General features: G+C 42.0%; 1 protein-coding gene across 2 annotated transcripts in view; it reads right to left on the reverse strand.

Moving 5' to 3' along the window:
* The window catches only part of TRPV3 (transient receptor potential cation channel subfamily V member 3), a 35,736-nt gene extending 23,329 nt beyond the window's left edge, over positions 1 to 12,407 (reverse strand). For both annotated transcript variants that reach the window (XM_066599486.1, XM_066599484.1), the window contains exons 1-2: positions 12,319 to 12,407; positions 3,012 to 3,116 (exon numbers count right to left, since the gene is read on the reverse strand). In XM_066599486.1, the coding sequence (XP_066455583.1) occupies positions 3,012 to 3,112 (101 nt within the window). In that variant the 5' untranslated portion in view covers positions 3,113 to 3,116; positions 12,319 to 12,407. The remainder of the gene's footprint in view (positions 1 to 3,011; positions 3,117 to 12,318) is intronic.
* Between the last annotated feature and the right edge of the window lie 6,182 nt (positions 12,408 to 18,589).

An 18,589-nucleotide genomic window follows, 5' to 3' on the forward strand; every position in this document is an offset into this window, starting at 1 on the left:
GAACACCCAAAGATAGCGCCACGATCCGGGAAAAATAATACTCATGTGTATGACCCATGATTTAAAGAATGGGGTTTATACTTGTGCAAAATTTGTGCATTTCGCAATGCACAAATCTTGCGCAATTTTCTCGGCTGTGTGAAAGCGGCCTAAAGGTTTGCTAGGGTTAGAAAACAGTCCACACCACATCTGTATGTAACTTTATGACTTGAATTATAGTAAATGTTGCTGTTCTTAATAAGGGCTCCAACCCACTAGCGATAAGTTTTCTTGCGATGCGAGAGCGAGTGAAGATGCAATGATTTTGAATGGTTTCATACTCATTTGCGTTGTGTGCACTCAAGCCTCACAGCGTTAAGAAAAACCTGCGCTATCGCCCATTGTTTTCAATGGGGCCAGTAGCAGCAGCGCTAGCTGTGACAGCTATGGCAGGGAATTCCTTCATCCCCGAGGGAACCACAGGGATGAAGGAATCCCCTGCTACAGCTGTCACAGCTGTGGCAGAGGTCCACGATGCTATCCTATTGCTTTCAATGGGGCCAACGCTGCTGCTGCCCCATTGAAAGCAATGGGTTGCAGGCCACCACCGCCGCAATGATTTTCAGAGAAGGGCTTGAAATATAAGATCTTCCCTGAAAATCATGGCTAGCTGTAAAAAAAGTTTAAAAAAAAACTAACTCACCTAAAAGGGCTGTCTTGCCAATTAGAGGCAGGACTTTCTGGAGGCAGAGATCTTTTAATCCCCAACCTCCAGAAGACAGAATATGACTGCCGGGGCCAGAGAGAAGAGCTGGACAGCTTTTGTAGGTGAGTACATTTTTTTAATTTTTAATTTTACAGATAGGCATGATTTTCAAGGAAGGGCTTATATTGCAAGCCCTTCTCTGAAAATCATCGCTGCGGTGGTGGCCTGCAGCCCACTGTTTTCAATGCGGCAGCAGCAATGCTGGCCCCAATGAAAGCAATGGAAAGCATTGTGGACCTCTGCCACAGCTGTGGCATGGAATTCCTTCATCCCCTAGCTGTCACAGCTGTGTCAAGTGAATGCAATGTAGTCCCTATGTTTTCAATGGGGCCAGCGCTGCTGCTGTTGGCCCCACACAGCGCAAATGAGTATGAAACCATTGAAAATCATTGGTTTCATAATCATGGGTCTTCACTCATTTTCGCGTCACAGGAAAACCTATCGCTGGTGGGTTGGAGCCCTAAGAGAAACCAAAACATCTTGTAGATATGACACCCTTTAATGGTTAATAAAAAGGAATGGTGTTACAGCAAGATTTCAAAGCTATGTAGGTCTCTTCATCAAGCTTGATGAAGGCTAGATTTGAAAAAGGTATGCCAGTATATGTTCTTTTAAAGAGGTTGTACTAAATTCCAAAGTTATCCCCTACCACAACATAACTTTAGGATTGGTGGGGTCCGACCGCTGGGACTCCCACTGATCCTGAGAATAGGCAGAGGTGTGGCGATTCCTTGCATGAATGGATCAGAGGATGTGCATGTGCTCCGCTGCGCTGCAGATTGTGCACACGTCCTCAGCTCCATTCATGCAGGGACCTTTGGATCCCCATTCACAGGATTGCTTGGAGTCCCAAGTAGGTAAATGCACATATCATGAATAGAGAAGAGCGAGTATACTCGCTAAGGCACATTACTTGAGCGAGTAGTGCCTTAGCCGAGTATCTCCCCGCTCATCTCTGAAGATTCGGCGGCCGGCGCGGGTGACAGGTGAGTTGCGGCGGGGAGATCTCCCCTCCGTTCCTCCTCGCTCTCCCCCGCCGCTCCCTGAATCTTTAGAGATGAGCGGGGAGATACTCGGCTAAGGCACTACTCGCTCGAGTAATGTGCCTTAGCGAGTATACTCGCTCATCTCTAATCATGAACTTTTAATTACATATTTTCAATGGATGCCATAATAGCCTGTGGATAATGAATGTCTGTAATGGATCCCTAATAGTGACATTCGTCATTAGTGGGCTATAGTAGCATCCATTTAATGTGTATAGCTATGATGTATACATTAAATTGAAGCCATCATAGCCTATGGGTGAGAAATTGCACTGTTAAGTATGGATTACAGCCTTAGCATACCAATCAGGAACATTTCCACAGGTTAGGTGATAAATATATGATCGCTGGGGGTTTGACCGCTGGGCCCCCTCTGATGAAAATTGGGGTACTGAGTTCCTCGTTTGGATGGGGCAGTGGTCATGCATGTGCACTGCTGTTCCATTTACAGTCAATGAGACTGACAGAGATAGTTGAGTACAGTCAGTGGACAGGGCATTAACCCTTTCCAATTCACTGTCTGACGTCTGAAGACATTCTGACTGAAGGCTGAACAGCTCCGATGTCGGAAGACGTCCGGCAGGGTATTCTTATTGTATATTACTGGCCGCTCTATTGTCGGGCGCCTCTCCAGCATGTCCCATACCGCAGTACTGACTCTAGCCAGCAGATGGCGCCATTGTTTAATGGCAGAAAGAGAAAGCCCCCTAGGAAACCCTGAATCCAAAATTGAATTGCAAAGGGTTAAAGCCTTCTTATATAGCCGTTCGCTCAATTATTGGGCCATGTAAAGAGATAACAACCAATGACAAACAAGCCAACAGAATGTTGCTTTTTAGTAAGCATAAAAATGCTCGCTGGTTTACTGTACATATGGGGATGCTCAATCATAGTAACAATCATTTGTCCCCTTACCAGCAATTCCCAGCCTGTGTAAATAAATGTGATTGACATACTTTGTCAATGGGTTCTTATGACTTTGGGATGAGAATCGGCCTGTACAAAGGGACACTTAGTTACAAGTACTGTAACATTGCATGTATGTTGCATGCCTGAGAACTGCCCAGACCACATTTCTATTTCTTACTACATTTATTAGATGTATGTCAGACTAAATCTTTGTGAAGAACTTCTTTAAAATTTTGCATCTGCCTAGAGCGGCGAAAAACAGGGGAGCGAGGGCAAAAATTATGATATTATTGATATTGCCATAAGCTTACCTCTTTTTCAGCCCATTGTCTTGAAGCTTATGTGTCCTGGGAGGAGTCCCTGGAGGAATCCTGTCCTTGGCCAGGAGTGGCGCTCCTTCGTTTTTATTCATCTTTCTGCAACAAACAGGAAAAAACACATTAGTTTAATGACATGGAAACATCGAAACAACTTTGGAGAGAATGTGAAAGAAACTTTATGAATTTGCAAAAACATTTTACATAGAGGGATTTTCAGTGAAGGTACAAAATACCAAAAATGTAAGAAAATCATTATTATTAGTAGTAGTAATCAAGTCAATTTGGAGATATTTGTGAACTGAAATTAATGGTTTTAAATATTAAATATCACATTTGTAGCTAAATGTTTTGACCTGCATACTTGTCACTATATGTAGACTATAACTTGTAGTGACTGCTATGTATTTTTATTAGAGGGAAATAGGGATGTATTTGGTCACTTCTAATGATTTTAGAAGAGGCTTAATAGTTTAATTTGGAAAAACATTCGATTATTAGATCTCTTTTTCCTATATCGGCCATTCTTATTATTTTTGATACTATAACCTTGCACAGCTCATCACCAAGGGACAGACAGCAACATTAGAACTTTCTTTACATGTAATCTGCTGCCTTTCTATTAAATGTATATTACGTTATTTCAGTTCATATAGCTGATGCGTGACAGGTACAAATAGGAGCAGGATTCAACTACAGTGAACAGGTAGCAGCATCACACATTTGAGTGCACACAGAACACAATCGCTACTGATGTGACAGTTTTGTAGCAGGAAAAACAATGACTAATTCATTCTAGAGATTACTGAGAGTGATGCAACCACTGGAACAACACGAAACATACCAAGAACCAGGTACAAAGCGTATTATACAACATACCATACTCTTCGTGTTGTAATATCTACTGTCTGGGACATGATGGGTTAAATGTCATGAAAAAAATGAAGGAACAATGAAACAGAAGTTCGACATTGGTAGAGACTTTGACCAATATAATAGTGATAGATAGATAGATAGATAGATAGGGGATAGATAGATAGATAGATAGATATGGGATAGATAGATAGATAGATAGATAGATAGATAGATAGATAGATAGATAGATAGATAGATAGATAGATATGAGATAGATAGATAGATAGATAGATAGATAGATAGATATGAGATAGATAGATAGATAGATAGATAGATAGATAGATAGATAGGGGATAGATAGATAGATAGATAGATATGGGATAGATAGATAGATAGATAGATAGATAGATAGATATGGGATAGATAGACAGATAGATAGATAGATAGATATGGGATAGATAGATAGATATGGGATAGATAGACAGATAGATAGATAGATATGAGATAGATAGATAGACAGATAGATAGATAGATAGATATGAGATAGATAGATAGATAGATAGATAGATAGATAGATAGATAGATAGATAGATAGATAGATAGATAGATAGATATGAGAATGGATAGATATGACATAGGCCGCCTGCAGACGGGCGGAAATTCAGCTGCGGGATTTCCCGCAGAATTTCCGCCCTTGGAAGCTGCCATAGGATTGCGTTAGCAAACGCAATCCTAGGTAGACGGCTGCGGTTTGTCCGCGCAAAATCTCGCGCGGCAAACAGACCGCAGCATGCTCTATTTCAATGTCACTCACTGGCTGCCGGCTCCGGTCTGTGCAGCCGGCACATGAAAGATCTGGAGCTGCGGGGCGCGGAGGAGTACGCGCTGCTCTCTGCAGGCGCTCGGGTCGGGTCCCGCGGCGAGAGTTCTCGCTGCCGGATCTGACCCGGCCGTCTGCAGGTGGCCATAGATAGATAGATAGATAGATAGATAGATAGATAGATAGATAGATAGATAGATAATGTAGATATGAGATAAATATGAGATAGATTAGATTATAAACTGTAAATATGTTTTACATCGTGTGGTTCTTGCCTGTCTTTTTGTGTATGGATATTCTACCATTACAATACATGTTTTTTAATATTTCGTATTCTGTATATGTTAGATTCTGATGTTAGTAAACACCTGACCTGAACCACACAGAGATCAGTGGTGCCACATGCACACTGCTTATCTCTTCCTGCAGAAGCAGTCTGTCACAGATTACATCTGTACGAATGTCCCTCCCCTGCACCATCCACTCATTGACTGACATGTAGTGCTCCCTACTCTTCAGGGTACGTTTACATTTAGCGGAAATGCTGCAGAATTTCTGCCGTGAAAAATTCCGTGGCAAATTCTGCAGCATTTCTGCATCCAAAGCAGTCAAAATCTGCATCACTGGTGCGGGAATTGACTCGAAATCAGCTGCGTATCTGATACACAGCTGATTTCGAGTCGGACGATACAGCATTCCCCTCACCTCTGAAGTCTTCTCACTGTCAGTGCTCCCAGGTATCCAGTGACCTGTAATGAGCGCGGCATCGCTCGTCAGGTGATGCAGAAGTGACAGGTGATGCAGGGGAGCGTTGTGTCTTCTGAAATCCGCTGTGCATATGCAGCTGATTTAGAATCCACACCAATGATTTTGGATGCAGAAGTGTTGCGGAATTTGCTGCAGAATTTTCAGCTGCGGGGATTCCGCAGCATTTCTGCTACATGTAAACATACCCTTAAAGAGGTTTTTCAGCAGCTGCAGTGTGATTTACACAGTTCTGTGTTGCAGCTCTTGCTTCAGAACATTGAAATATACAGCTTAGACCTTCTGTCTAGAAAGCCGGAAGTCTTTTTGTACCAATTAAAGGGGTTATCCTGGAAAAAAAACATTTTGAAAGCAGCTCAGATTGGTAAAAAAACATTTTAAAAAGCCATATTTACTTTACCCACTCCCCTGCAGCTCCCATTCCGCTGGGGCCTGATCCCCGCTGGACTCTACTTCTTGCTGCAGAGAGCCACTGACACCAGGGCACATGATCACTGCAGCCAGTTTCTGGCTCAGTTTGGCCGGCGATTAGCTGCAGCAGCCACATGTACCTGTGTTGAGACGTCATCGCTGTTGCAGCAGGAAGTGAAGATCAGAGGGGAACAAGGCAACAGTGGAATGGGAGCTGCAGGGTATTGGATGAGGTCAGAGGCGTAACTTGAAGCTCCTGGGCCCCAATGAAAAACCTGGAATGGGGGCGCCCAACTATAATGCTTTATTCATAGTACTGGGCTCCCTATATGGAGAAGAGAGGCCTTATGGGCCCCCTAAGGCTCCTGGGCCAGGGTGCAACCGCATCCCCTGCACCCTCTATAGTTACACCCCTGGATGAGGTGAATATAGTTTTTAAAAATGTTTTCCTATCAATCTAAGCTACATTAAAAATTTTATTTTATTTTCCTGGATAACCCCTTTAATTTTCCCGCCACTCTGAGCTTGTTTGAAAATATGTTTTTTGCCCTGGATTTCCGGGCTGAGAGGAGAAATTTGCGTCTGGTTTCCTGACCACCTCGCATGTTATTACAGAAACAGAGGAGTGCAGTAGTCTTACACTGTTTTTGTAATTCTATTGAGGTCAATGGAAGTTACAGGAACAGAGTAAGACTGCCACACTGGATGGATTCTGCACCAAAATCCAAGTCGGAATCCATGTCATTTTTACATCCCTGTACATTTATTGTATTTTACACAGTGCAGAATTTTTGCTGTGTGTATCTTAGAATCGGCATAGCAGAAAAAAAAGTGACACACCAACTCTTGGCGCAATTGGTGTATGGAAACCACATTGGGTAGCTGCATGAGGTTTGGCCTCATTGCATAGGGTTGAATCAACCTGTGGATCCACATGCAAATCTGTGACAGAATTCTGAACTCAGCCTCAGATTTCCGCTCCTTACTATTGTGGCAGATCCATGTCAGAAAAGCCTGACATGGATCGTCTGCTGTAATTACTATGTGCATGAGACCTTAAATTATAACATTGTTGTACTGCTAATAATATTCATCACTTATCCATAAAATAGATGCTAAATATATGTTAACTTTGGATCCAAAGTTCATGAAAACATTGCACCCTGAGTTCCCCTCAGTGAATGGAGCACCGGTGCACATGCACGAGTGCCACTCTATTCACTGTCTATGGTCATAGCTGAGTGCTGCACTTGGCTGTCTTCATCAATCCCGTAGAAGTAAAGACTGGTTTAGACACAATTATTACTCAAAAAATCTTTTGAGCGATAATCGTTGTGTGCTTTTTAACGCAAGGGGATCGCTCAAACATTGAGCGATCACCTTGCGCTCTGAGCAGGGGATGCAGAAGACAAGCGGGGCCGCTTGTCTTCTGCATCCAGCTGTTCTCTGCTCGAAGCACCTGGCTGTTATATAGCCGAGCGTTCTGAGCCGGGGATGCAGAAGACAAGCGGGCCACTTGTCTTCTACATTCAGTTGTTCTTTGCTCGGAGCGCCTGGCTGTTATACAGCCGAGCGCTCTGAGCGGGGGATGCAGAAGACAAACGGGGCCGTTTGTTTTCTGCATCCAGCTGTTCTCTGCTCCGAGCGACTGGCTCCTATACAGCCGAGCACTCTAAGCCGGGGATGCAGAAGACAAGCGGGGCCGCTTGTTTTCTGCATCCAGTTGTTCTCTGTTCGGAGCACTTGGCTGTTATACAGCCGAGGGCTCTGAACGGGGGATGCATAAGACAAGCGGGGCCGCTTGTCTTCTGCATCCCCGGCTCAGAGCGCAAGGTGATCGCTCAATGTTTGAGCGATCCCCTTGCGTTAAAAAGCACACGATTATCGCTCAAAAATCGCTCAAAAGATTTTTTGAGTAATAATTGTTGTGTCTAAACCAGGCTTTACTCCTGTATCCTGCTGTGGATTCCTGATAACAGATTGCTGATCCTAACGAAAACTGCATGATGTCAGTGCTGTTAGACACAACGATCGCAATCGCGCAAAATCGCAATTTACAGTGAAATCGCAGTAAATTGCGATTTTGCGCGATCGCGATTTTAACATTACAAGTCCCATAGACCCCTGCAGGGAAAAAAATGCTGCGAATTTCGCAGGGGAAAAAAAACTCCAGTGAGTAGTCACCCTCAATGTATAATTTGTATACAGTTACTACCTAAACTCCCCCTAGTGGTGGCAGCAGGCAGGAACATTTTCATTACTTTACTTTATATCTGTGTAGGGGATTTGAGACTATATTCTAAAAAGGAAGCTTCAATTGCTATACGGTATATACATACATAATGTGTAAGTTACATTTGCCCCAACCTAGGAGCTTCTCCTACTGTTGTAAAACGCTACTTTTGTTTTTTTCTCTAACTTGCTATTATTATGGTGCGTACAGACCAAAAAATAATATACATTCTAAAACATATAATACCCCTTAAAAAAGTGCTCATGGGTCTTATTATGAATGTGCCTTATTATACTGTCTGAGATGGGGCCCATTGGAGGATCTTTTGAATGGTAAGTTCAATCATAGATATACACTGTAGATTTTTACTTTTGCCCCGAATCAAGGTTTTTGATTCATGCTACAGCTGTCAGCCCCAATGTCCAGGTATATTTCACCTATTCTATGCTAATTGACAATCAAGCATACAAAAAAATCCAAAAAGAGCCAACAATATGTGAAGCCGAGTGTGCACCAACCAAACAGAAATATCAAGTACAAAACCTTGCATCATTCAATTAGTTTATACTATACAGCGCTCTGTGTGCTTCACCAGATGGTCAGCACTCCAAGAGCGTTGACATATTCTTATGTAGAGTAAATCAATGTTCATTTTATTTCTTCTAAAGCCAATAGAGATGAGCGAGTATACTCACTAAGGCACATTACTCGAGCGAGTAGTGCCTTAGCCGAGTATCTCCCCGCTCATCTCTAAAGATTCGGGGACGCTCCCCGCCGCAGCTCACCTGTCACCCACGCCGGCCCCCGAATCTTTAGGGATGAGCCTTAGCGAGTATACTCGCTCATCTCTAAAAGCCAAACGGATGCTCACACAAATTTTATCTTTGGCTATAAAGGTAATTATACAGACTTTATGCCAAGAGAGAAGACAGTTACAATGTGTTTCTAGGCTGGACCTGATGAAGAGGCTTGTTTGGCCTTGAAATGTGTTGCAATTGTCTCTGCTGTTGGAATAAGGTCTGCACACTTACCTTTCCGTCTGGTGTGTGTGCCAGTTTAGAGCCCCGGGTCTTGATGTATGAGCCTAGTAGTTGGCTTGCTGACCAGGTCGTTGTGGAGGAACGGGCTGCACCCCTTAATAACACACTGATCGTGCTATGCCTGTGCCACAGATTAGTAAGGTGAGTGGTTTGTACCCCAGTTAACTTCCAAATGAATCTACACATGAGGACTTCTTTCCTTTTTTTCTATGTTTGGCACTATATAAAAAATGGGATTTAAATAGAGATGAGCGAGCACGCTCGGATAAGTCAGTTACTCGAGCGAGCCTCGCACTTCTCGAGTAACTGCATTCTTGTCCAAGCGTGCTTGGGGGTGGAGGGGGATAGCGGGGGAGAGAGATCTCTCTTACTCTCTCCCCCGCTGTCCCCTTCCCGAGCATGCTCAGACAAGAATACAGTTACTCGAGAAGAGTGAGGCTCGCTCGAGTAACTGACTTGTCCGAGCGTGCTCGCTCATCTCTAGATATAAATAAGTCTTACAATATACTGTTTATGAGAGCTGTGAGCCGGAGTCGGATCACTAATGTTCCTACAGTACATAAATGTGTTAGATTTTCCAATTGTCTTCTCAGAGAGTACTGTGACCTCTTTGGATAGGGACAACCATGAGCGTCGCAGGAATGAACCTTCGCCAGTCATACTTCATTTCAAAAACTCAATCAGTATCATTTTTGTCCTATAATTATGTGATCATGTGAGGAAATAGAGAAAATTATAGCAATGGTATCGCCCATGTCAATCAGTTGCCTCCAGCTGTCATTACATAGGTGGAAGTTAGAAAAGCCGCTTGAGCTTCTGATCACCACAGGCAAAGCCACTTGTTATTCCGGTGCTCTGATTTTTATGCATGATCACACTCCTATCATCACACAAAAAGTAGAAAACTTTTTAACAGGCTGATTCCCCTAAGGTTATGTTATCTTTTCTGCCAAACCACAACAGCCATGATCTTGCTTTTCATAGTTACTCGTGCCATGTACAATGCTATAATTATAGGACTCATTATAAAGATGACTATGACTGACGGTGGCACTTGTCTGCCGGTCTGGTCTAGTCTGCAGTCATTCTGTCACATGTCTACCTGCATGGCCATGTGCTAAAGATCAGGTCTCAATACACAATACAAATACAAAGTGTTACATAGTTTACTTTTATTCTTTGCAAATAAGGAAGATGGAACAATACCTCTGCAGCGCAACCTATTAGAAGGCAGCATTCCTTCAAGTCAATGTTAAACTCTTTATACAAGCCTTGTGATAATGACTGGGAATTTAGAGTCTAACATTGACTTGAAGGAAGGCTGCCTTCGAACAGGTGGCACTGTGGAGGTATTGTTCCATCTCCCTTATTTGCATATTACCCAGAGGAGTCTCCTCACTCACTCACTCACTCACTGTCTAGGTGCTCTCCCTAAGGAGAAAGTATAGCGTTTCTGACCTTTTATTTTTTGTCACATTATGTGTTACCTTGTATGCAGACTGGAGGAAGTGAAGATGTACTAGCGATCAGATACTTTTAAAAAACATATGTTAATACATCCGCATTTTGTTACTTCATGTTGATTGAATGAGTTATTGTTATTTTTCCCTTCATTATTATCTTTAATTTCCAGGTCACAAGTTGAAATCTGTAACAGGTCGCCCTACCATATATCATTTACAGTATATTAGGGCCCATTCACAAAAGCGTATTTCTCGTCCGTATGCTATCTGTGTATTTCACGGACAGTAGATGGACCTTATATAGTCAATTAGGCTAGGCGGTTTTTCAGGCCCTAGATCCGCTATGATTATTGTATACTATCTACGGACTAGAGAACCCTTCCAGCTGTGGATGCCAACGTGGGTTTTGTAGACACTTTTAGCAGTTCTTCACACACACTATTTTTTTCTGCATTTTTAAAAGCATTTTAGAAACTCTATTTATTTCTTGTGTTTTTGATAGATTTTTTTTTTTCTGGGCTTTTGTAAAGTCCTACAGTAAAGCCCATAGGGTAAAAAAAAGTCAGAAAAAAACAGCATATTCAGAGCACGCTGTGTTTTAAAATAAGGCCACTGATCCGAAAAACACTAAAAACACCAAAAACCATTAGGCCGCTTTCAGGCGGGCGTATTTTTGCTATGTATTAGGTCCATGTTGAGGGGATTGTAATACAAAGCTAATGTAAATCTATAGGGCGAATCACACGGCCATTTTTCAAAAACGCAACATGATCTATTTTTTTGCGTATTCGCCTCTGTTTTTGAATTATTTTCTACTGGGCAAATACAGATCAGTAATTGCCCAACAGAAAATAATAAAAATAGGGAGGTAAGTATAGATAAAAAATTGTTGACATAGAGATGTAATGGTTATTGCAACACATCCGTAATATGGATCTGTATTACGGCCATATTTTCATACATTCGCCTGAAACCAGCCTAGCTTTGTATGTAGGCTTGATAATATTTTGCAGTGGACTTAAATGTAACATCTCACTGCAGCGGTTTTTGACCTAAAACTATGGTTACATTCTGTATAAATGAATCTTGGAACCAATCATTCAAAGTCTGGTCTTTCCAATAGGAAAACTACCCAGATTAGTAAAAAAAAACGTCAGCCTATACCTCAGTAACGTCTTGTATGAACAAAACGATATAACATACCACATATAACATACCCGCCAATATTCCCAAATCAATGATTGATACAACTCAGCAATATACAAACATGCGCAGTACTGCGCATGTACGCAGAATAGAGAGCAGGCTACAAGTGCCGGCCAAAAAGCTCTCATAAGTGTCAGCCAGAGTCCTCAGAAGTTTCATTCGCTGCCTCCACATCTACTCACTATTCCATCAATGTAACATAAATAGATATATAAAGACAAATATATAAATATATTTATATGTACAATATCTATTGTGTACTACAAAGAACATAACTCTTAAGGCACAACACAAGGTCCACCATCTAAAAAGATTCTAAAACCAATTGTATACTTCAAGTACTAAAGAAGAGGGACTGTATGAACAACAGGACAGACAAGAAAGATACTATATCTATGTTATGATCTCTATAGCTGAATTAAAAGTCACAATAACAGCCAATGTTTCATAAAATACAGTATCAATAGCCAACACAAGGCTTGATCCATATGGAGACTCTGAAGCTTACCTAGCCTAGCTCTGTTTCCATACAGGTTGAAGATATTGTATTCCGCCTAGGTATCCCAATGAGAACGGATTGCTTCCAGAGATCCCGAGGTTATTCCTTTATAATGAAGGCAGGTGACTTAGCAGCCAGCTTAAATATGATATAATTAATACCTTCCATGTGCCGTGTAATAGTTAGGAGAACGCTCCTCCCCATCATCCTTTCCATTTCTGGACGCACAGGTTCAAATAACTAAGATTCTAATTACATGTGTCATTATTTAACACAGTCTTAGGACCTTTTTAATGTAAAGTCAATATTGAAGATATGGAGAAACCCCTGTCCCATTCCTATCATTAACCAACTGTTAATATGGGTATGTGTATAGTGATACTATATTACTATAGTAATTTGGCATGATGGTTGGAAAGTACAACTTTGGGCTGTTTTACACGGAACGATTGTTCAGGTAATAGTTGGATTATGAATATGTGTAAATGAGGACAATGATGGAACAACAAACAATAATTGATTTACTTAGCAGCCGTCGTTTGTTTAATGCCAGCATAAGAACCTGACGATAATCGCCTTATGGAAGTGGGCTTTCATCTATGAATGACTGCCTGCTTACTCTGAATGGAGGTGGGCGGCCGTAAGAGATTTCTGGTGCTTTTTGCCTTCGTTCAGTGAGTGATTATCGCTTCTGTGTAAAAGCAGAGGAACGCTAATTATTGGGAAGACTGTTCAGCGTTTGAACACCCCAATAGGGCGTAAAAGGACCCTAAGATAATTAAGGTTTTAATGACTAGAAGAGAGTAGCAATGGTGCTAGGAAAGTGACTGAATGGTTGGCCCATTAAAGCCAGTGGTCTACCATGTAGCCATTGCAAAAAGTCAAGTACAGACAGCAGAAGAGACGCAGCACCTCTTAGCAATTGGTGAGTACAATTGGAGCTACTGATATGCCACCAATATCTGTACTATAACAAGTCTTTGCACATCTCCCTATATGCTGTGGATTTAAAATTCTACACCATACCTGCCAAGGATTTGGTTTGGATTCTACCGGGGATTTCACCTGCTATATGGTGATAGAAGAAATCTACAGCAAATCTGTGGTAAAAGTGGATATAGGCTGGGTAGAGTTTAAGTAGAGGGGCAGGAACTCCCATCAAAACAACAGAGTTACTATAATTTATGCTACCCTGTTTCCCTGAAAAAAAAGACATACCCTGAAAATTAGACATAGCATGATTTTCCAGAATTTTTGAGGATGCAAAATGATTTTTCAGGCTTTTTGAGGATGCTTGAAATATAAGCCCTACTCCAAAATTAAGCCCTGCTAACAGTTAACTAAAAAGTCAGTTTAAATAGTGTCCAGGCAGCTATAGATGTAAAAAAGTTAAACCTTTTTGAACAAAAATTAATACAAGACACTGTCTTATTTTTGGGGAAACACAGTAGAAGCTGTTCATAGCACACATATATTTCAAATTCTGCCATACAGGGAGAAATGCGCCTCAATAAACTTTTCCTAAACAGATGGCCGTGATTGATCCCATTGTGTGGCCATGATTATCATGTCCGCATAACGGGACGAGACGAAACCATTGATTTCAATGGTTTTTATTTTCCCTAGCGGTATTCTTGCTTGTAAATAGTACGACAAAAAAGGCTAGGGCAAGACCTATGTTCCCAAATTTTTTTTTAAACTCGAGGGGGAATAGTGCAAAAAGAAAATTTTTTGCCTTGTTCAGGCGCGACTATGCTCCGTAGCAGCGAGCGCAGTTGTTTATACGCCCATCTGAAGAAGCCCTTAGACTGGTAAGTGTAACACCCACATTAGTAAATCTTGCCCATAATGTTTCGTTAATAGGAATTTTTTATTTTACATCAGGGTGGGGGTGTTTTAAGCGCACATGTGAACAGGCCCTGTGTGTACGAAAAGTATAGTATCGTGCGATGAAATGCGCACAAATCTACCATGTCATCCTCGTTCACTGCGCAAATACATTGCACTGAAGCATGCGCCATTGCACATATGGTCATCTGAAGAAGCCCTTACTGAGAATCAGTATTTGAATTCAATGGGAGCTGTGCCTGAAATTAATACGAATTTGCGTGAAATCGTGTTGGAAATTTGGCCATTAACAGGGCTAAACCTGTGTGTAGATCCACAGCAAAATATGTAGCAGAAATACACGGCTTAGCTGTAGATTTCTGCTGTTGTTTTAGGGCTTGCACACACGGGCATATTTCCGTGCGCATTTGCGCCCGCAAAATCTGCGTCTGGAATACGCAGCGAATAGAACCAACTGATTTGAATTAGTTTCTTCATATGCTGTATTTTGGTGGGCAAAGCCTGGCAGCACAAAATCGTGCACGGAAATGTGAGATTTTGCGCGTAAAATCCATAACACCTGGGACTAAGTAAGCTGGTCCGCCTACTTAGTCAGCAGGCCCGCCTACTAAGTTGGCTGGCTTGCCAAATAAAAGATGATGCTGCCGGGACCGCTCTGGGACCAGCGCAAAAAAGTACAATAAAAGTACAGTAGAATAAAAAGTATGGTAAAAACAGCGATACGGACGCGATTGCCCACGATTGCGTTCCCCGCACAACGCATATACGTATATGCGCTTACGCCTTTGTGCGGCCGCTCGTTGGTGACACAATGTGCTGTGGATTCCGCACTGTACACATCCCCTTGTGGTCCAGCACTTTGGTGAGCAGCGCATTACACATTTGTACAGTACACAGTGTGGATGTACAAACATACTGTACTGCAGAACATCACATGTGTCTCCTGACACATATAGAGGAAATAATGAAGAGTCTTCACATTCCCAAACACATTCCATAAAAATGAATCACACTTCAGTCCTAACAGTCCTTATGAACAGTGTGCCAGGAGAGTGACTGGGATGATGTGGAGCAGCTACAACTGGTTCTTCCAGATCTGTGCATGACGGATTGTAATAACGCGTATTATTCTTGTTACCGCGTGTTCCTATTGTTTTGATTTTAGAGAATTTGGAATAATATAAGTAGAAACACGAAGACAACAGAAAAGTAAATCAAAAATCAAATAATAATAACATACATAAACAAACCAAGCGAGATGTTTATTTACCAACTGACATTATTACGTATCCGTTTAACCCCTTAGTGACTGAGCCCGTTTGTGACTTAATGAGCAGGCCAAATTTTGGAAATCTAATGTGTTCCTTTAACATAGAATTACTCTGTAAAGGATTTGTATATCCAAGTAAATCTGACATAGTTCTTTTGGCCACATGTTGTACTTCATTTAGGTGGTAAAAGAATTTGTGTATATTTATTAAAAACACCAAAATTGCGGTGAATTTTTAAATAATTGTCATTTTTTTTCATATTTTCAACTGCAATATGTCAAATGTGTGCAAAGATAATATAGAAATTTTGGTGAGATATATATTTCCATTTGTTTACTTTATTCTGGAAGCACATTTTAAAAACTTTTTCGTTTTTTTGAGCAATTTAGGAGACATACAAATGTAACATTTTGCTTTCCTACTAAGATTGCAAAGGTTCATTCCTGTCAGCTGTTTCTATTTTCGTTTTTTCCTTCCCCCTTTTAAAAAATCCTAACTCCTTTATTTATCAATCGATTGAACTGCCTGAGGGCTTGTTTTTTGCTAGACAAGTTGTATTTTTAATGGTACTATTTAATGTACTGAAAAACTTTTTAAAAAATTCTAAGGGGAGAGAAATGGAAAAAAACCCACATTCCACCATCTTTCAGATATTTGCATATATATATAATATAATCTTGAAGACAGGTTTGTATAGTGCACATGAAAATAAGGATGGGCACCCCAAAATAGATATTCCTGTTTTCAGAAATATACCCATTGTGGCGCTGATCTTACGCATAACAGGGCACAAAAGGAAAGGAGCAGCTGGTGGCTTTCAAAAGATACATTTTGCAGGAAAGTTTTTCAGAACCCATTGCATACTCATAGAGCCACTGAGCTGCCAAAACAGTAGGAACCCCCAATAAACTACCCCATTTTGAAAAGTATCACAGGGGGATGAGGGATACTTTCTTTAAGGGCTAATGCCCACGGGCGGATTTCTGCTGCGTTCCCCGCGGCGGAAATCCCCGGTAGAATAACTCAGCTATTAGGTTCTATTGAACCCACAAACACATTCAGAGAGGGGAGTAAAATAAACAGCATTAATCCTGTGTAGAGATGAGCGAGCACCAAAATGCTCGAGTGCTCGTTATTCGAGTCGAACTTTCAGTGATGCTCAGGAGTTCGTTTCGAGTGACGAACCCCATTGAAGTCAATTGGCGACTCAAGCATTTTTGTATATGACTGGTGCTCCGCTAAGGTTTTCATTTGTGAAAATCTTAGCAAATCACCAAAGTCATGTAAAAAACACAGAAATGGATAGGGCAGGCGAGGAGCAACATGCAGGGCTGCATTTCGGGCTCCGAGGTCTCACTATTAAGCCACAATAGTGGCTGAATGACAGCTGAGAGCTACCCCTGATTGGTCCCTGCGCTGAACCAATCAGAGGCAGCACTCACTCACCCATTCATGAATTCATGAATGGGTGAGTGAGAGCTGCCTCTGATTGGTGAGGCTGTGACCAATCAGAGGCAGCTCATTCAGCAGGCGGGGATTTTAAATCCCCGGCTGCTGAATACTACTCACAGCAGTTCAGGAGAACTGCCGGCCGGCCGCGGCTGGACTCTGTCTGCCGGGACAAGGTGAGTATATATATTTTTTTTATTTTTACACATTTTAGGATGATTTTCAGGTTTATATTTTTCAGGTTTATATTTTTAAGCCCTTCCCGAAAATTCATCCCGCGCTCGCCGGCAGCCCATTGCTTTCAATGGAGCCGGCTGTATTGCTGGCTCCATTGAATTCAATGGTCAGTGCTCGTTTAATCGAGACGAGTACCGCGTGGTGCTCGTCTCGAGTAACGAGCATCTCAAGCACCTCAATACTGGAACGAGCATCAAGCTCGGACGAGTATGCTCACTCATCTCTAATCCTGTGCTATATTCACTAAACAAATGACATTGATCCACATCATAGGTGTATCACAGCAATACATGTCACCAGGGACCAATGACAATGGTCCCTGGTGGTTGCTATGTGCCAACTGCTGGCAAAAGCAGATTTTCATGTAGCTTCTGTGCATGCACCCGCCATTTTCCCTCGGACACGTGCAGGTCTCCAGCGGGAGGGGAAGGGGATAAAGATTGGTGGCAGGGGACATTCACAGAGGCCTTTGGTACAATATTTCATCCCCTCTCACTGATCGGAACAGTGAGAGTAGAAGAAATTGGAAGAATTTTAACTTTTCCATTGCCTTGTATTCACGTGATCAGGGAATGCTGACTGCAGCCTCTGGTCACTGCCCCAAGCTCTCAGCTACCTGAGGGGAATCAACCTTTTGTTCTCAGCTTAGGAAACAGTTCATACTTTACGTTGCTTTGGGTACAGTCTTGTTGAGTAAAGGGCATTTTTGGTCTTAAGGCAGTATTACCATCAGGTCTTTTATAGCATATCCACAAGATTTGCCATATAAGTCTCTTTGGTGCGGATCCGACCTCTAGGACCTGTACCTACCTCTAGTTCTGTCTCCCATGAGCCATGAGGTGGTCAGAATGTTGCAACACACTCGCTGATATTATGAAGTGGAGGTGGGGTGGTGACGCACAATTTTCCTTAGGAGTCGTTTGTCAGGAAGCCCTCTGTGTATTCTATCGTTGCAGAAATTCTTTTTGGTGTTGTTTATCGGGAATCCCTCAGTGTTTAATGTACCCTTCTTCTCTTCCCTGCTACCATGTCTCCTGTGTTGTATTGACTGATTGGCTTATTCCCTAGCCAGCCAATCAACCATAATGGAAGTGTATATATTCTGGGTCCGCCTCTATATTAGTGCTGGTTACTTTCCTGCCTGAGGGGTCTGGTGTGGCAGTGGTCATCTGCAGATAAGTACCAGAGGTAATACTTTTACTGCAGACCTTATTAACTTTTGCCTAGGTTAATTGAAGAAATTGCTATTGCAGAAGTGGATATATCCAGAAGCCTTTAATCAAATGAAGAGCAGTATATAACAAGCAGATGCTAAGCATCTGCTTGTTTCTTATGCTGCACTTAGTTGGAATAAAGGCTTCTGGATATATCCACTTCTGCAATAGCAATTTCTTCAATTAACTTTTGCTTGTAGCCGCTGAGGACTGAGCAACAAAGCTATGCAAGTGGTAACCGGAGTCGGGAGACAGAGTGAA

Source organism: Eleutherodactylus coqui, chromosome 4, assembly GCF_035609145.1.
Source record: "Eleutherodactylus coqui strain aEleCoq1 chromosome 4, aEleCoq1.hap1, whole genome shotgun sequence".
NCBI lineage: Eukaryota > Metazoa > Chordata > Amphibia > Anura > Eleutherodactylidae > Eleutherodactylus > Eleutherodactylus coqui.